General features: G+C 36.6%; 1 protein-coding gene and 1 long non-coding RNA gene across 3 annotated transcripts in view; both read right to left on the reverse strand.

Moving 5' to 3' along the window:
* Window positions 1–20,578, reverse strand: part of LOC123318930 (C3 and PZP-like alpha-2-macroglobulin domain-containing protein 8) — a 1,198,665-nt gene that overhangs the window by 422,768 nt on the left and 755,319 nt on the right. For both annotated transcript variants that reach the window (XM_044905716.1, XM_044905717.1), the window contains one exon: window positions 17,051–17,282. In XM_044905716.1, coding sequence (XP_044761651.1) covers window positions 17,051–17,282 — 232 coding nt within the window. The remainder of the gene's footprint in view (window positions 1–17,050; window positions 17,283–20,578) is intronic.
* LOC123318947 lies at window positions 114–894 on the reverse strand. The gene is made up of 3 exons (XR_006538428.1): window positions 753–894; window positions 538–701; window positions 114–282 (listed from the first exon to the last, which is right to left on the reverse strand). It is a non-coding gene; the product is annotated as an uncharacterized LOC123318947 (long non-coding RNA).

Consider the following 20,578-nt stretch of genomic DNA (forward strand, 5'->3'; position numbering starts at 1 on the left):
AAATGAAAATTTTAATTGAAAATAAACATATTGATAAAAAATAAACATCTCGAGAAAAAAATTAACAATAATTTAACAGAAAAAAATATCTTTTCAAAAATAATAGAAAGAAAAATAGAGATACATAATTCATAAAAGTATTTGTTGAAATGCATTATTTTTTTGTATATCTTCTGGCTCGCTCCCCTCCTCTGTCACTTGCCGAACGCAGCCAACTTTTCATTACATTTTCCACTTAATCAAGAGTTGGTGATTGGAGAAGTGGATTCTTTCTTACAGACACTGCAAATAAAATATTATGAATATTCATTATATATATATATATATATATATATATATATTTGTCTTTCATTCAATCCTAATAAAGTCATTATAAAACTGGAGAAAAGGAACGAAAGAATATTCTACTTCAATTGCATTTAATTGAAATTTCAGAAACTAAAAGACCTTGCTTTATTCTGAGAATTGGCTAGAGAGTAAAAACCAATTTAGAAATTTTTTATTATTATACTGCATATACTATAATATAAAACATACCATGAATTAATTCGATAACATTTTTCATGTCTTTAAAGCCATTTTTTGTTATTCCTGGCCGTCCAATTGGTAATAACTGCCAATTTTTTCGTCATCAGCCTATTCAAAATTCTCCTCGTAGTATCTGAGGTATCTTTGCCATCAACACTTTGAAATTTCTTGCGCTATAAAAAATATTGTAAAAATCGAATATATTAAATAAAAATTAAAATTACCGTTTCAGTGAATAAGGAGTCCTCATTTGAACTCTCATTCAATTTTATGAGCTCATCAAAACTTTTTATTTAATCGAACTCCTTTAGCATTGATGGTGTAAGGGGGAAGGATGCGTTTTATAGCCTCTCCTCTCAAATGCCAACCTCACCTACTCGCGGTGCACCCTGTTCTTACGAACGAGGCTCTGGCGACCGAACATGAGCGGTATAACTCTGTTTCCCACAATTACGTAGCCTAAACATTGGCATGAGCAGGAAATGGCTCTCTGCGTTGCTCAAGTTACGTCTCAGACCTTGTCGTCTCAGGATACCTGTGCCACAAGATAATCTAGTCGTAGCCGCAACCAAAGTTGCACAGACAGCGTTACCAGTGCAGCTTTTGAACACCTTCTAACGCAGCTCCTACAAAAAGATGGATCAGTCGAACAGGACAAAATTCGTATCCGGAGGTAAAATACCCTCCCATTCGGATCTCCGGGGGAGGGTGCCTGAGCGAGTGAATCATCGAACAAACACCAATGAAAAGCACATAGCTTTTGCAGCATGGAACGTCAGAACCTTGCTAGACAACCCCAAGGCCGACCGACCAGAGAGGCGTACTGCCCTAATCGATAAGGAACTGCAACGAACATCCATTGCAATAGTTGCTTTAAGCGAAACACGCTTTTCGGACGAAGGTAGCTTGGTAGAACAAGCGTATACTTTTTTTTGGAAAGGCTTGCCGGAAGGCGAAATCAGACAACATGGCGTAGGCTTTGCCATTAGAAACGACTTGGCCGCCAAACTTACCGAAAATCCAGTTGGTATCTCAGAACGTTTAATGACCCTACGTTTTCCTGCAGCGAACAACACGTTTGTGAACATCATTGCAGTATACGCACCCACTTTGAACTCCTCTGACAACTTGAAGGACACTTTTTACGAAACACTCGTTGCTACATTAAGAAAAATCCCAAAACGGGAACGAATTATTCTCCTTGGAGACTTCAACGCTAGAGTGGGCAGAGGTCAAGACTCAGAACTATGGCCGGGAATAATAGGGAAACACGGCACAAACAGCATTAATTCGAATGGAGAACGTCTGCTGGCTCTTTGTGCAGAACACAATCTGTGCATAACGAACACCTATTTTATTACGAGACCCAATTCAAGGGGAACCTGGCGCCACCCGCGCTCAGGGCATTGGCATACCCTCGACTATGTGATCGTGAGAAGGAAAGATCTGAAAGAGGTGTTGGTCACTAAACCCAGAGCAGATCTGGAGTGCTGGACTGATCATAGGCTGGTAATCTCGAGAATGAAAATCTCAATGCGCCCAAAATACCAACGCAAGCCGAAGTATCTAAGAGAGCGCCTTCAAATATCCAAACTACAAAACCCTTCTACAAAGGACAGATTCACAGCTGCCGTCAAAGATAGCCTAACACCACCGGATTATAACGACGACATTGAGACTCATTGGCTCCGTTTCAAGTCATCCCTTACAAATACAGCGAAAGAAATACTGGGCACAGAACGCTCCCGAAAATCCCCAGACTGGTTTGCCGACAGTGAAACTCATATCGCACCCCTTTTGGACGCAAAACACAAAGCGATGAAAACCGCAATTAACAAGCCTGGCGATGTTGCAGCCCAAATAAGTTTCATAAACATAAAACGCGAGGTCCGTCAAGAAATAAGAAAAATCAAGGACAGCTGGTGGAAAGAAAAAGCTAGGGAAATACAAGCTTACGCCGATAACCATGACTACAGGCGTTTTTTCGAAGCTATTAAAACTGTTTACGGTCCAAGCAGAAAAGCTAGCTTTCCTATAAGAGATGCTCATGGATCTAACTGATGATAGAAAAATTCTCGAAAGATGGAAGGAGCACTACTCACAGGTCTTGAATCAAAATAACGACTCGGATTTATCCATTTTAGACCTGCTCCCCGCGTATAATCCGATGACATCGCTTGATGACGAAATCTCAATGTCGGAAATCATAAGTGCGATTAAAAATATGAAAAATGATAAGTCACCTGGTCTAGACGGCATTCCGGCGGAGATATTCAAAGCCTTGGATGAGGACATTGTCAATAGTCTCCTAATACTATTCCGCAAAATCTGGGAACAGGGAGATGTGCCACAAGACTTCAGAGACGCTTTAGTTATCAACCTCTATAAGAACAAAGGCGATACGTCGAATTGCAACAATTACAGGGGCATATCGTTGCTGAATGTGGCCGGGAAAATTCTCTCGAAGATTATGGCTAATCGTCTGGTTCCACTCTTAGAGAAGCTTTTACCTGAATCCCAGTGCGGCTTTCGACCAAATCGAGGTACGGTGGACCTAATTTTTACACTGCGACAGCTACAAGAAAAGGCCCGTGAACAACAATCAAGGATTTATACAGCCTTCATCGATTTAAGCAAGGCATTCGACTCGGTGAATCGGAGAGCGCTATGGAAAATCATGGCACGTCTAGGAGTACCCGAAAAATTCCTAGCAGTGTGTAAAAGCCTTCATACCAACAACACCGCTAGAATACAGCATAATGGCTCTACAACCGACCATTTCTCAACCAACTCTGGAATAAAACAAGGCTGCGTATTAGCGCCTTTACTGTTCAATATTTTCGCCATAGCTGTATCGATAATTGCTGACATGAGCATGCCCGTAAGAGGTGTTGGGATAAGATTCAGATTTGATGGAGGCCTGTTTAACCTGAAGCGCCTCAGAGCAAAAACCCGTACCAAGTTTATCACGGAACTTCAATATGCAGACGACTGTTCACTCATCGCTAGCAGCTCAGAGGATCTACAGATAATGATGGACACCTGTAAACATATATACGAGGCTTTAGGCCTTAGAGTCAATATTGACAAGACCAAAATCCTGGTGAGTCCGCCAGAAAGCCTTCAAACAGATATCAGCCTGGACAATGAAACTCTAGAACAGGTCGAGCAGTTCAAATACTTGGGAAGCTTCATAAATACTAGGGCTAACCTTGACACGGAAATACACAACCGTATCAATTCGGCATCACGGGCATTCTGGAAGCTGAAGGACAGAGTGTTTCAAAATCACGACCTCAATCTGAAGACCAAAACAGCTGTTTACAGAGCAGTGGTCCTCCCAACGCTTCTTTACGGAAGCGAAAGCTGGACTCCCTACAGGCGACATATTAAACAGCTTGAACAGACGCAGCAACGTCATCTAAGACAGATAATGCACATCAGATGGTTCCACAAAGTTTCGAATGCAGAAGTCTTGCAGCGCGCGAGTTGTACAACAATTGAGACTCAAGTAACGAGGGCCTGACTCAGATGGAGCGGCCACATTCTGAGGATGCAAGACACAAGACTCCCCAAAATAGCTCTATACGGCGAACTCACTGAGGGAGCCCGGAAACCAGGAGGCCAGTATAAGCGGTTTAAGGATACACTACATCAATCCCTAAAATCAGTTAATGCCAATCATAACTGGGAACAACTAGCGTTGGACAGGTCACAGTGGAGGTCTTTGGTACACAGTTATAATGGAGAATCGAGAAGGATACAGCGGCGGCCAGATCTGGTTGGTGACTATCCATGCCCTGAGTGTGGAAGGATCTGCAGGTCACGGTTGGGTCTCTTTAGTCACAGGAGGGCACACAGTCGCAACTAGCACTAAGAAATTACAAGTCTGTTCGATTTTTTTTTTTTTTTCTTCTTCTTTTTGTAGAATTATTCCCGGTAACGGGATACAGCAATGAATGAATGAATGAATGGATGGTCCTTTGTTCTCATTATTTTCGTGCAATCTTATCAGGTTTTTTATGTCTTCCTTGACTATTTGCAGCTGACTTAGAGTCTCGGTTAGCAATGCTGGAAATAAATACATTTCTACATACATTACTTTTTTTCCTGAAAAACAAAAGTAAATTCTGGAAAGAGAAGGAAAACACCTTGGTTTTCTTGACAGCTGTTACAAGACCTGAGCTGGCTGATTTGAAGGTGAACTTACTGCTAATTTTATTAGCTTCATTTTCGCTACCATCATCTTCCTCAAGGGTCTACAAATTTTTCTGCATCCCATACCTGCTCCCAATTCTTCTCTCTATGCCGAGGGGAATGTGCGTGCCTACATTCTTCAGAGAAGTGAATATTTTTCATTTGAGAAGAGAAACCGATACAATATCATCATTGCTCTCTTCGCTAAACCGATCATACTCGATTAATGAGTTATTCTTTTTTGGGATCCTTTTTCTTTCACTTTCAGATTGAGTTTGTGAATCAATTTCTAGAAGTTTCAGGGCTTTAGGGAAGTCGTCTTAAACACCGTATGCATCTTAATTTCTAGCTGTACTTGTAACAAAATAACTAGATGTTTGAAAACTTGGACAGACAATACATTTTTCTTATTTGAGTGGAGTATGTATTTGAATGGCATTGTCCTTAGAAATGTCTGACTTGAAATAAGCTGGCTAATGGCAATATAAACCCATGTCTTTTTTAAATACCCATTTACTTGAAATGATGGCCATTGCGACCATTTCATTCTCATCTGTCTTCTCTGGGAAACAACTAAATATTTTAGATATCGATTGAAATTTATTCTGGGAGGCTTCTGCATCTCTTCATAAACTTTTTAGGGTTTTCACTCCCAATCTCTGAAACAAAATCAATTAAAAATGAAATCAACGATTTGCTCCTGCGTAAATTCTTGCACTAATTTGTCAGGAGCAAATTAACTAGAAAAAATTGTTGCCTGACAATGTACTCAAAATAAATAACGTTGAAATTGTAATTCTAAGTTGTAACGTTTCGGAGTCTATATCAGACTCCTTCATCAGACGAAAAATCTATTTTTTATACTTCATTCACTTTTATTTTAGCAGTCGGTTGGCCATGGAAATTTGACACATTTCACTCTGTATAGTACGAAAATGTGGGGTTATGAAGCTTGTCAAAACATTTTTGGGTTTTAAATCAACGCTATGTTGCCCGTTCTACGTAAAAGTTTCTGTTATTACGTATTTTACACAATGTCGAATCTTTTTGGAAAATATGTGACGAACATAATTGAAGTTTATACAAACTGATTGAAGGCATACCAAATCCAGTTATTTGCTTGGAAAATACAAGAAATCAGTATAATATCATAATATGCACTAGCTTGAAGAGAGTTAATGTTCGTTATCTTCTTTGGCTCACATCATTTGTAGATTTCAAAAATATTAACCCGAAGATGAAATGCATATGATGCAGTGGTTGGGAATGGGTATCTCCCGAAGGAATTAGCAGATAATTACAATAATGTTGAATTATTCAACAAAAATCATCTTGCATCAATATAAGTAAAAGGAATTGAAGGAAGTTTCAAGTTAAGATGAACTTCACATTTGAACAAAAATTTCACATGAATAAACAAGAAACAGGCAACTTGCGCGCATTTGTGGCTATTCATCTGAATACATTGATGTAATAATTAGGTATTTATTAGTACCTCAAGACATTGTATAGGACAAGTCAAATGAAAAATAGAAAAATCCATTTTAGGGAACTTATTCTCCGATGACATTTATCGAAAATCCTGTAGTAAACTTTTCGCATTAATTCACTCAAACATAAAATTCTCAAATGCCACCATTTTTTTGGGTCTCCTAATAGAAGGAAATTCTTTGTCCTCCCCTTCATTCACAATATTTCTGATTGTGGAAATATCCAGCTGAAATATAAGTCGTTTAGATTCAGATGAAACATTATATAAATTCTCTTACATTGAATATGTTCGCTACCGTCTGACGTATTGTGGATTTTAGAATATCAAGGTATAACTATTTGAATGAGCGGACCTGAATTCTAAATAGCACTTCCTGATACCTTGTCTCTTTTTTCAATCACTTTCGGCATTTTCGTAATAAAAATTGATATTAGTTGTGGCAACGGCGTTATAACATTAACGACATTTCATGAATGCCAACCTAACTTCGTTCTAGTTACAAAAACTTGAGAAAATTATTTCATGGCCAACCGACTGCTAAAATAAATTTGAATGAAGTATAGGAAATCTTCTGAGTTGTGGCTTTTGTTTGACATTAATTGTCAACACACAGAAACAGAGACTGCAAAGAAACGTTGATTCATTTAATTTTGAAATTACCGGATGACAGTTCCTTCTTTAGTTAATTGATCCAAATATGATCTTTTCCTACCGAACAATTTGCCAAATTATTATCTTGATCTAATAGAATACACGTAGACTCTTCAATTTTTCGTTTAAAATGGTCTGGTTCCGTCATTCAAATTTTAGTGTTGTCCCAATCCATCATGTGGTATCCCGTATTCGAACAAATGTGATCTGCGATTTGTGATCGATTAATTTCTCTATTTTTAATATTATTTTTATGTTCGCGTTTTCTTATTTCTAGAGGTCTGGACGTTTCACCTGTATATGTTTTACCACAAATACAGGGTATGTTGTAAATACAATTTTTTGATTTTTGTTTTTCGTTCAAAGGTTTAGTTTTTGTTAATATAGATCTTAAATTATTTTGCGTTTTAAAAACAGTTCGTATGTTGAACTTCGAACCGATTCTTCTTATTTTTTCTGAAAGGCCATTAACATAAGGAATTACATTCAACAATTTTGGTTGTTCTTGACGGTTTGTTGGTTGTTCCTGATCATTATTACGATTTTGGTTAGTCATTTTTCTCTCTAAATTTAATATTGTTTTTTCAATAAAATTTTTCGGGTATTGATTATCCCTAAGAAAATGTTTAATGAAGTCAACTTCATTATTTCTAATTTCGGGTGTAGATGAAATTAAATTAGCTCCATCATAAAGTGTTTTTATGATACCTCTTTTGACACTTACTTGGTGATTGGAATAAAAATTCAAATATCTATTAGTATGCGTCTTTTTTCGTTATACGCTCGTTTCAAAATAATTCGAAAACTTTCTTATTGAAACATCTAGGAATGAAATTTTGTTATACTGCTCTAATTCCATTGTAAATTTTATTGTAGGTTCTTTGTTGTTAATATGATCAAAAAAATTCTCTAATTCATCTCTACCATGTTGCCAAATCACAAAAATATCGTCTACATATCGCCACCAAGTCTTTGGTTTTAGTGGGTATGTGTCTATATATTTTTGTTCGAAAGATTCCATGAATATGATACTCATTACTGGCCTGAATTCCACATATTTTCAATTAGATGATGTTTTCTATAAACAAAAATTTGGTATGGCTATGGGTTCTCCTTTATCACCAGTAATGAGTAACATATTCATGGAATCTTTCGAACAAAAATATATAGACACATACCCACTAAAACCAAAGACTTGGTGGCGATATGTAGACGATATTTTTGTGATTTGGCAACATGGTAGAGATGAACTGGAGAATTTTTTTGATCATATTAACAACAAAAAACCTACAATAAAATTTACAATGGAATTAGAGCAGGATAACAAAATTTCATTCCTAGATGTTTGAATAAAAAAGTTTTCGAATTATTTTGAAACGAGCGTATACCGAAAAAAGACACATACTAATAGATATTTGAATTTTTATTCCAATCACCAAGTAAGTGTCAAAAGAGGTATCATTAAAACACTTTATGATAGAGCTAATTTAATTTCATTTACACCCGAAATAAGAAATAATGAAGTTGACTTCATTAAACATTTTCTTAGGGATAATCAATACCCGAAAAATTTTATTGAAAAAACAATATTAAATTTAGAGAGAAGAATGACTAACCAAAATCGTAATAATGATCAGGAACATGCAACAAACCGTCAAGGACAACCAAATTTGTTGAATGTAATTCCTTATAATGAAGAGTGATATCGCCTTTACGGCACTGAATAAATCAATGAGGATAAATTCAGATGCATACCACCCGACGATATGAATATCGACAAGTGTTACGATCTGAATTGAGCTAGCCAATTTTCCATCGTCAAGGTCCCAAATGGAGTACGTTCCACCGAAGAAAAGCAGATGCTGACCATGGTTTTGGCCTCATTTGGCCTCATCAGAGCAACATAGCATTTTTCCACGGTGGAAAATGTTTGGAATTGATGGAACTTTATTCAATGTTGTCATGTTCTACCGGGTATTATTTACCCAGAGCGCCATCCAACATGAAACGGTATCCGATTCAATCCCCTCCAGATAGAAACCAAGACGAAGACAATAGCATATGTCCCATATTTTCCCTAATTCAGTACGCCGATTCGCCTTTACGAACGTCGGACGCATGATGAATTGGGAAGTCTGAGACGCGCTCAGGTCGCGGCAGAGTACGATGCCAGCGGTACAATAATGAAGAGTGATATTGCCTTTACGGCACTGAATAAATCAATGGCAACGATGGCAAATTGGCTAGCTCAATTCAGGTCGTAACACTTGTCGATATTCATATCGTCGGGTGGTATGCATCTGAATTTATCCTCATTGATTTATTCAGTGCCGTAAAGGCGATATCACTCTTCATTATTGTACCGCTGGCATCGTACTCTGCCGCGACCTGAGCGCGTCTCAGACTTCCCAATTCATCATGCGTCCGACGTTCGCAAAGGCGAATCGGCGTACTGAATTAGGGACAATATGGGACATATGCTATTGTCTTCGTCTTGGTTTCTATCTGGAGGGGATTGAATCGGATACCGTTTCATGTTGGATGGCGCTCTGGGGGAATAATACCCGGTAGAACATGACAATATTGAATAAAGTTCCATCAATTCCAAACGTTCTCCACCGTGGAAAAATGCTATGTTGCTCTGATGAGGACAAATGAGGCCGAAACCATGGTCAGCATCTGCTTTTCTTCGGTGGAACGTACTCCATTTGGGGCCTTGACGATGGCAAATTGGCTAGCTCAATTCAGATCGTAACACTTGTCGATATTCATATCGTCGGGTGGTATGCATCTGAATTTATCCTCATTGATTCATTCAGTGCCGTAAAGGCGATATCACTCTTCATTATTGTACCGCTGGCATCGTACTCTGCCGCGACCTGAGCGCGTCTCAGACTTTCCAATTCATCATGCGTCCGACGTTCGCAAAGGCGAATCGGCGTACTGAATTAGGGAAAATATGGGACATATGCTATTGTCTTCGTCTTGGTTTCTATCTGGAGGGGATTGAATCGGATACCGTTTCATGTTGGATGGCGCTCTAGGTGAATAATACCCGGTAGAACATGACAATATTGAATAAGGTTCCATCAATTCCAAACGTTCTCCACCGTGGAAAAATGCTATGTTGCTCTGATGAGGACAAATGAGGCCGAAACCATGGTCAGCATCTGCTTTTCTTCGGTGGAACGTACTCCATTTGGGGCCTTGACGATGGCAAATTGGCTAGCTCAATTCAGATCGTAACACTTGTCGATATTCATATCGTCGGGTGGTATGCATCTGAATTTATCCTCAGTAATTCCTTATGTTAATGGCCTTTCAGAAAAAATAAGAAGAATCGGTTCGAAGTTCAACATACGAACTGTTTTTAAAACGCAAAATGATTTAAGATCTATATTAACAAAAACTAAACCTCTGAACGAAAAACAAAAATCAAAAAATTGTATTTACAACATACCCTGTATTTGTGGTAAAACATATACAGGTGAAACTTCCAGACCTCTAGAAATAAGAAAACGCGAACATAAAAATAATATAAAAAATAGAGAAATTAATCGATCACAAATCGCAGATCACATTTGTTCGAATACGGGATACCACATGATGGATTGGGACAACACTAAAATTTGAATGACGGAACCAGACCATTTTAAACGAAAAATTGAAGAGTCTACGTGTATTCTATTAGATCAAGATAATAATTTGGCAAATTGTTCGGTAGGAATAGATCATATTTGGATCAATTTACTGAAGAAGGTTCTGTCATCCGGTAATTTCAAAATTAAATGAATCAACGTTTCTTTGCAGTCTCTGTTTCTGTGTGTTGACAATTAATGTCAAACAAAAGCCACAACTCAGAAGATTTTCTAAAAAATAGATTTTTCGTCTGATGAAGGAGTCTGATATTGACTCCGAAACGTTACAACTTAGAATTACAATTTCAACGTTATTTATTTTGAGTACATTATCAGGCAACAATTTTTTCTAGTTAATTTGCTCCTGACAAATTAGTGCAAGAATTTACGCAGGAGCAAATCGTTGATTTCATTTTAAATTGTTTTGTTTCAGAGATTGGGAGTGAAAACCCTAAAAAGTTTATGAAGAGAAACTAAATATTTTCTTCAAAAATAGAGACTACCAGTATTATCAATCCGAAATGCAAGTTTTGAAGCAGCGAGAGTGTTATGCAAGTATGCACAAATACCATTAGGTCTGTGAGTGCTGTTTTCTCACCTCTAACATAGAAAATATTCTGATATAAAACAAGATTTCCCAAATAGAACATGTATGAGTAACTTGACACTTTTAATGTTGTAAACAATAACAATATTTCTATCCTTTCCAACATGATTACAATCCAAAGAGGAGTATAAGTATTGTCTGCCACTAAAAAAACTTGAAAGATATGGCACACCATATATAAAATTGTTCTATATATTTAATTGATGTGGCCGATACTGGCCAAAATCAAATTGAAATTTACCTTCACCCAACTAAAGATGTTACTGTGATAGCGAAACACGTGTCGATAACTCATGTTAGTGAATATCATGTAATTCAGTTTTCAGTTCACTGTTATATCTATGGGAGATGATTCCCCAACATAAGAGACCTGTAGCGTTCCTCGAACAACTAAAGAACAGAAGAATCATCACTTGGAAGACTGGACCTGGTCGAAAGACCCTCCCAGCCAAAAGCGAGATTTGGCTAATAATAATTTACTACTGAAGGCATTTCTAACGACGAGGGTTATCCTCCACCGAGATCAGCAGAAGGTTTTTGACGCAGAGATGATATTCCCCCCAGTGCAATTGAAGGACAAGTTATGTACCTATAATTATTTATTTTTTTTTCATTCATCATCAAGTCTCCGATTAAGTTTTGATGAAAGCTTTATTATTCACTTTTTTCCTCGTTTTCTGCTCTGTTTCTTTGTTTCAGATATCATTTCTCAATGGGAAGAGGATGAAGAAATTTTTATATCAATGAAAAAGAAGCCCTTCAGTATTAGAAGCTCATTCTGTAAACAAAGTTGTCATCACTACAACACTCACGGGGGGACAGCGTAGTCAATAGCATTTTGGCATAGTCGTTATATTCAGAATTGAGTCTCGAAGACATCAGTATAGTTATTCCCAATTTTAACATCATAAAATCACAAAAAATATTTTTGGGTCAAATATTGTTCAGATGAATGGAAATATACAGAAGGAACTACCTATTTTCAATGGCTTTCCAATGCTCTAAATCTCTCAGTGATCTGGGTTTTCAATTGAATAATGCTGGTCAAAAACCTTTCATCTTTTGAATCATGTCCTCTGAAATGATAAATTTTCCGGTTTTGAATCGATAAAGACGACTACCATCTCTCCACAAAAACAATAATTTTTTAACTATTCCGAGACTAACACCATGCATATACCTAATAGTAGGAGAAACTGGAAATCATTCCTATACTCAAATCAGTCAAGGCTGAATGACCCTTATGGTGTTCACCATATAATCCTGATAAAAAACCTTCATCTGATCTCAAATCAGTGGAAACGACTTTATGGTTTTCATATGTACCTCTGGCAAGACATTTATCGCACCCATAATATCCATTATGACCCATTGTGCATGTTTTTGATGGAACATTTGGCAGGGGTATCACAACAAGATGATCTACATGATATAGTTATAACCGAGCTTCCATGTATAAAGCCATCAGTCAAATAATATTTCACTTCATTTATGAATTGCAGGAAGAAATTCGAAAATGGTGGTTTAGGTGTTCCTAAATATATGCTACAGGGAATGCTGATTCATTTGGATATTCTGCAATTTTACATAAAATAATCCAAAATGATTCCTCTGTACTCTCATGAATAGATAAACCGTCTACATTGAAATCAAGACTATAATTCAAATTGTCATCATCATCCCAACAAACACAATATACAGCAACTGTACAAATACTGCACTACAAGTGCCACCAGCGCAGAGATTGCTGTACTGAAACTGCACAGTTTCTGTATTGATAATTCTGCATTTTCAAAATGCAGTTTTTGATGTACAGTGACTGCATAGTTTCTGTATTGATAATACTGCATTTTCAAAACGCAGTTTTTGATATACAGTAACTGCACAGTTTCTGTATTGATAATTCTGCATTTTCAAAACACAATTTTTGATGTACAGTGACTGCACAGTTTCTGTATTGATAATTCTGCATTTTCAAAACGCAGTTTTTGATGTACAGTAACTTCATAGTTTCTGTATTGATAATTCTGCATTTTCAAAACGCAGTTCTTGATGTACAGTTTCTGCACAGTTTCTGTATTGATAATTCTGCATTTTCAAAACGCAGTTTTTGATGAACAGTAACTGCACAGTTTCTGTATTGATAATTCTGCGTTTCAAAAATGGAGTTTTTGATGTACAGTAACTGAACAGTTTCTGTATTGATAATTCTGCATTTTCAAAACACAGTTCTTGATGTACAGTAACTGCACAGTTTCTGTATTGATAATTCTGCATTTTCAAAACGCAGTATTTGATATACAGTGACTGCACAGTTTCTGTATTTGCAATTCTTCATTTCAAAAATGGAGTGGATTTAAAGTGCAACTTACTGTATAGTTTTAGCACAGTGTCTATTGTTTATAAAATACAGCTTGCTGTACAGTTTTTGCACAGTGACCAAACTGCATATAGAATACAGCTAGCTGTACAGTTTTTGCACAGTGACCACTGCATTTGAAGTGTAGTTTACTGTACAGTTTTTGCATAGTGACAACTGCATTTAAAGTACAACTTGCTGTACAGTTTCAGCACGTCACTGCTGCATTTGAAGTGCAGCTTGCTGTACAGTAATTGCAATACCATCGCTGTTTTTGAAGTGCAGCTGTGGCTGTATGTCGAATGCAGTTTGTACTCTACAGTAACTGCACAGTCCACCGGGACATATACGGTCTTTTTTGGTGCAGTTATTGCATTACCGTCACTGCAGTCAATTGAAGCAACGAAGTACAGTTTTTGTACAGTGACTGGATTTCAGTGTTTGCTGGGATATTTCTGAAAAACTTTCAGAATTCCGATTCTCAATCCAAAATAATAAAAATGTCCTTGGCCCATATTTGACAAACAATTACTAGACGGAGTTTTGAGAAGAGATCTAGCATCTTGAGGCAAATTTTCTAAATTTTGAATAGTATTCAACCATTTCAAACAATCTGAGACTGCGCAATGGGTTATATTATGTTGTAAAGAACAAGACCTCAAAAAATCTGCTGAACGGATATGATCATATCTTGATCTATGATTATCTAATATGAGGTGATCATCATTGCTATCATCACCATTTATCAGTGATATACTTTCAGCTACATCTTCCGAATCTGATGTTGTTCGATTAAATCCACTCTTATTAGCAGATGTCCACTGAAGTGTTTTTTTTGTATGTTGTTAAGTTTAATAAAAGAACTACTTTCATCCGACTCAATGTTGGGTTCAAATGAGCTTGAATTGGGGCCTGGTTGATCTATATTCGTATGCATAGTATAAACCATTTGTTCTCTTTCTACTGTGCTCACAATATTGATGGCAGCTCTTTTGGACAAACGGTTTATTTGACGTCTACTTTTACGTTTCACGGGAACACATTTACTGAAAATCAATAATATGATATGATATGTAATAATAATGTGATTTATGCTTCATCACAGATCTATAAAAAAATCAACATCAAAATCTGAGATAAGGAATAAATCGCACTTGAGCATCATATAGAACTAACAGATCGAAAAAAAATGAGTGTGGTTTGTGTATGCTTGCTTTTACAGACTGAAGAAGTCTCGTATGGGTGCTTCAGAATGGAAATTGTTAGGATTGTACTTACTTTTCTTCCATGATCAATGTTACTGCCTTGCACAAAACACAAATAATATAGCTGCTTTGATGCTATAATAACTTCCACAGTAGGTACGTTTAAAAAATTTTCGGAGCAAGTAATAAGAAGCACAAAAGATAGCCGAGTGTGATTACAACTTTCAACTGAAACTAAAACTAACCTTCAACACAGGACACGCGGAAAGATACGGGAGAATTCCGCCACTTTCTTTCTTACAAATGAAATAGAGCCAACCGAATTTCTCAGGAGCAAAAAGCATAACAGATGCACTAAAGTTTGCTTGTCGATGGCCAGCGCCGGGCCGACATTCCCTAAGGAAACAGTGGTTCATTCACGGTTGATATACCGTGGGCCTTCAAATTCATAGATACATGGAGCCATCAACTTTTAACCGATTAGTTAAAGATGCTGGGCCACGAACCCATCGTTCACGTAATTGGCCCGCCTGTTAAACGGGTATTCATGTTTGCTGGGGTAACTTTATTTCAAAACCTGCATCTTTGGAATGCAAAATTATCAATACAAAAATTGTGCAGTAACTGTATATCGAAAATTGCATATTCAAAATGCAGAAATATCAATATACAAACTATACAGTAACTGTCTTTCGAATATTGCATTTTTTAATGCAGAAGTATCAATACAGAAACGGTGCAGTCACTGTGTATCAAAAACTGTAGTCTGAATATGCAGTATTATCAATACAGAAACTGTACAGTAACTGTTTATCTAATACTGCATATTTGAATGCTGAATAATCAATGCAGAAACCGTGCAGTCACTGTATATCAAAAAATGCATTTTCAAAATGTGGAAAAATCAATACAGAAACTGTACAAGGACTGTATATCGAATATTGCATTTCTAATGCAGAAGTATCAATACAGAATCTGTGCAGTAACTGTATATCAGAAACTGTATTTTAAAAATGCAGTATTATCAATACAGAAATACTGTTAGTTCATATCAAATACTGCAGCATTATCGTTTTATATTACAGTACAGTAATTTCTGTGCTGCATTCAGGTGGCACTTGTAACGGAGCATTTCACCCAAATATTGAGAAGGTTAAAGAGAACTGGTCCTAACAGCAAGAATCTGATCAAAGCGAATAATACCTACGCTTGCTCAGCAGTGAGCTACTCATTCGGTATCATCTCTTGAACCGCTACCGATTTGGCAGCCCTACAGAGAAAACTTAGGACGATGCAAACAAAACACAATGAACACCAAAGCTCAATAAAACGGACAGAGTTGACAAAACACTTTGGGGTTAAAGGAACGAGGTGAACCATAATTACGTAGACATATCTGTGTCGAACTAATGGTTGACTTCCAGAAGGTTGTTTACCGAGACAGAGAGCTTCATCCAAGATCAGGTGATTCCAACAAGGAACGACATGAAATATATCACCAAGGGACCAAGGATGTCTCAGTTCCAGACGATAGCTGTCGTTATGGCTGTGCGGCACATCATCCAGCACATCACCGCGGGCACGTCAGAAGTACGCTGTTGCTGTTGCCACGATTCTTCACCAAGAATTGGCAAAAAAATACCAAATTCTAAGAGGTTCCCTATTACATATATTACATTATCATCCGGATGCTGTATTGGAAAACGACCATCACAGCCTCTACTGTGAACGCACGGTTCTTATAGACCAGAAAATAACTCACAGTAGACAAGACCTCATTTTGTCGAATAAGGATTAAAACAGACCACTTTTTATCGACGTAGCTATACCAAATAATAACTATCTTTTCGATAGGCACACCGAAAAAATTTCAAAATACGGTGATCTCGAGCAACAAACAAGGAGACGGTGGAAGTGGAAAGCTTTCAAGACCATCCCTATTGTCATTTCATCCACAGGCCTGAAACCGAAGACACTACCAGAGAATTTAAGGAAACTTCAGTTGAACGAAAGTATTCATAGAGTCATGCGGTACTACTATGAACGGTGAGAACTGTACGCTAGTACATGGAGAATGCAGAGGAACACCGTCTGCTCTGAAAATAAGTGCGGGTGGATCAGGATTCCATAACACGACTACCACCATGAGCCGGAAAACCTGGAAAGGGTTCCATCAGAGCTTAATTTTTTGAATATGTATTATATCTGGTATAAAGCCATAATAAAAGTTTGCCCGTGATGGTTTTAGTAGCACATTGCACAGGTGCTGCTTGTTGATGGCGCACATGTGTTGAATGAGTTGTCTTCATCAAACTCCGCACCATATCTGAATGTAATGAAGTAGAAAAAAAAAATTGCTCTTCATCAACTTACATCCATGCAGGAATTGATGTTGTTCTCTATTTTGATATCCACCTCCAAAGATTCTCGAACTCTCAGGCTTTTAGGAAGCCTGAACTCCGCTTGTAGAGGACGGTAGACTTTTAATTGTACTGGAGCAGAGAAACGAAGACCAGTTCCAGAAGAAACCGAAAGAGCCCATAAAGACCATTTACCAGCCTCTTGAGGTGCAGAGATACTCAAACCAGTTGAAGATATTCGGGATCTGGAAATAAGAGAAACTAATGAGGGAAACTCGTGAGAAAACCGCTTCTTTGAGAGAATCAAGCAATACACCTTCTATAGTTCTATGATTTACTAGATGACTCGGCGAACTTCGTTTCGCTTCAAAAATATGGAATATTGTATCATTTTTGCCTCATTGTTTCTTCCGCACCAAGTGATCGATAAAATGAAATTAATGTATTAATATACAGGGTGTGGCGTAATGAATGGATAATATTGAGCCTGGGGGTAGAGGACTCTATGGCGGTTCAGAAAAATATATTTTACGTTTAGTAAAAGTGCCTTGGTTTTCGAGATATTCGAGATTTTCGAAAATTCAAGAGAATTACACACTTCGTCACTCGTTTTGCTGGCAAGACTACAAATGAGGGAATTTTTTCAAACTGTTTTTTGGATAGTATTCCTGGATAGATGATCTATCGAATGTAATTCATTATTTTTGAGGAGCATGAATAGTTCTTCATGAAAAAAAGATCTAACTCAACTTTTCCGTTTTGCTAATTTTTTTTCATAAGTTCAACCCAGCGCGGTGTAAAAAATAATATGGTTACCTGAGAGCCAATGCAAGAAAAAACATGCCAGTTTCATTGAGATTCCGAAATGGTATAACTCTCTGTATTCTCAGCATTAAATACAAAATAAATTCCTATTACAATCAGTTGAGGCCTAGTTTAATGTGAACAGTGTTTCTAAAATTTTTATTAGCTAAACTGAGAAATGCAAACAGAATGAAGCAATCGTCTATAAAAAGGTATTGAGCATTTACTGAAGCTCATGGTGGCCTCTTAGAGAATCTTTTGTGATATTTAATTCAATGAAACGATACTCATTTTGAAATTGTTGATATCCATGCAATATAAAGCTATGATTCATTAAAAAATGTAGACTATCTAGAGCATGTATCAGAACTCATGGTGGCCAATTTAAGCATCATTTGTGATTTGTGAAACATTATTCAATGAAAGGATATTTTAAAATTGTTATTTTTTCTCGTTTTCTTTTATTATTGAACCCCAACGTTGTGAAATCAATATTTTCAAGTTATGCAATAAATTTCAGCATTTTTGTAACAAGGGTCTTGACTCAATGTAATGAAAATTACCTAATTTTCAGCTTTTTTTCTTAATTACATAAGTGCTGAAATTCACTTCGTTACTTGAAATTCGCTTAACAACTATCAACTTTATAATTATAGGGCTTAATAATGAAAGAATACGAGGGAAAAAAACCAATTTTAAAATATTGTTTAATTGAATCGAGTTTTACAAAAAGTGTTCAAAGTGTGAATCAGGAGCTGTACTAGATGCTCTACAACTTCTTATGAATAATTGCTTTATTCTGCTTGCAAGTCTCATTTCAGTTGCTAAAAATTAAAGAAAAAGGCTCACGTCAAACTCTGATGCCTTGACTCATTGTAATAGAAATTTATTTTGTATTTAATGCTGAAAATAGAGTGAGTTATACCATTTCAGAATCTCAGAGAAACAGGCATGTTTTCTCTTGCTTTGGCACTCAGGTAACTATATTATTTTTCACACCAGGCTGGGTTGAACTTAGGAAAAAAAATAAGCAAAACGGAAAATTTGAGTTAATTCTTTTATTCATGAAAAACTATTCATGCGCCTCAAAAATAATAATTTACATTTGATAGCGCATCTATCCAGGAATACTATCCAAAAAACAGTTGGAAAAAATTCCTTCATTTGGAGTCTTGCCTGCAAAAAGAGTGGCGAAGGGTGTGATTTTCTTGAATTTTCGAAAATCTCGAATATCTCGAAAACCAAGGCACTTTTACTAAACGTAAAATATATTTTTCTGAACCGCCATAGAGTCCTCTACCTGCAGGCTCCATATTATCCATTCATTACGCCACACCCTGTATATATAATACAAATATAAAAAAATATTTTAATTATATAGAATCAGATACATTCATATTTCAATCGGACATTAAAGAGATTTGAGAAAAACAACTTTTCAGTGATTAATGTACCTAGGATCAGTTACCTCATTTCAACTGGAAAGCACATATTCCGTACAAATCACACAGAGAATAACCATACATCTGTTACGATATGCAATGTCTATTGAATACCTAATATATGTAACTGCGCATATGACGTCACAGATTGTAATGCGCTCCGGTCTAGGAACCTGTTGTACAGTCAGTCAATAACGAGAGTCAATAAAGTCATCCACAAAGTCAAGTCGTCTGTCAGTTACCATCCAGCAATATAATATAATAAATAACATGGTGTCAGGTGTAAAAACCCAAAAATAAGAGAGAATTTCGAATACTTTCTATTCTTTCTTTAAAACTAAATATAAATTTAGTAAAAGTCGTCTTCAACCTTCGTGATGAAAGGAGATGAAGAAAAGCCGATGTCGAGGTTAGGTGAACATGGCAGAAGTATGTCGTCGACAATTCCTTTTCTAAAAGTGGACAGAAACAAGAACATGAAAACAACATGGGAAAAATGGTTACAAAGGTACGAAATCTATATTATGGCAACTAATTTAGATTCGGAAACCGAAACAAGAAAAGTTGCAATTTTACTGCACAATATTGGAGCAGATGGCCTGGAAGTTTTCAATTCCTTCAATAAAGATATAAAATCAGTCAAACACGATGAAGTAATAAAATTATTAACCGATTATTTCGTTCCGAAAAGATATCTAACCGTCAACAGACATCATTTTTTTTTCAAGAAAACAAACAACATCTGAAACTATCGACACGTTTCTCACATGTCTCACTAATTTATCGAACGAATGTGAATTTGGATCATTACGTGATTCACTTATTAAGGATATTTTCATTTCAAATATGGCTCACAAATATTCCAACATAAGGGAACGTCTACTTGAAGAAGATGTTGATTTGAAAGAATCAATTAAAATTGCTAGATCGATGGTAATGTCTCAAGAAAATAATTTCATATTGGAGTACAACAGTTCACCAAGTGCACTAAGGGTATCCACACGTCAAAGGAGTAGTCAGAACTTCGAGTCAAAGGAAAGAAAATTCCGATCTCATAGTCAGTCTCAACAGGCATCTGCTTGTGGCAGATGTGGTCAAGTTCATCGTCAACAGTGTCCAGCCAAAGGAGCAAAATGCAGGTCATGTAATCTTTACAATCACTTTGCAAAATTTTGTTTTTCTAAAAAGTCTAATGAAGTGAATAAAGTGAAAAATAAGGTAAATTTTTCGAATAAAGTTGTCAAAAGAGCAGAAAGCTTAGAAAACTGTCAAAATGAATATTTTGTAGGAACTTT

The sequence above is a fragment of the Coccinella septempunctata genome, chromosome 8 (genome assembly GCF_907165205.1).
Source record: "Coccinella septempunctata chromosome 8, icCocSept1.1, whole genome shotgun sequence".
In the NCBI taxonomy this organism is placed as follows: Eukaryota; Metazoa; Arthropoda; class Insecta; order Coleoptera; family Coccinellidae; genus Coccinella; species Coccinella septempunctata.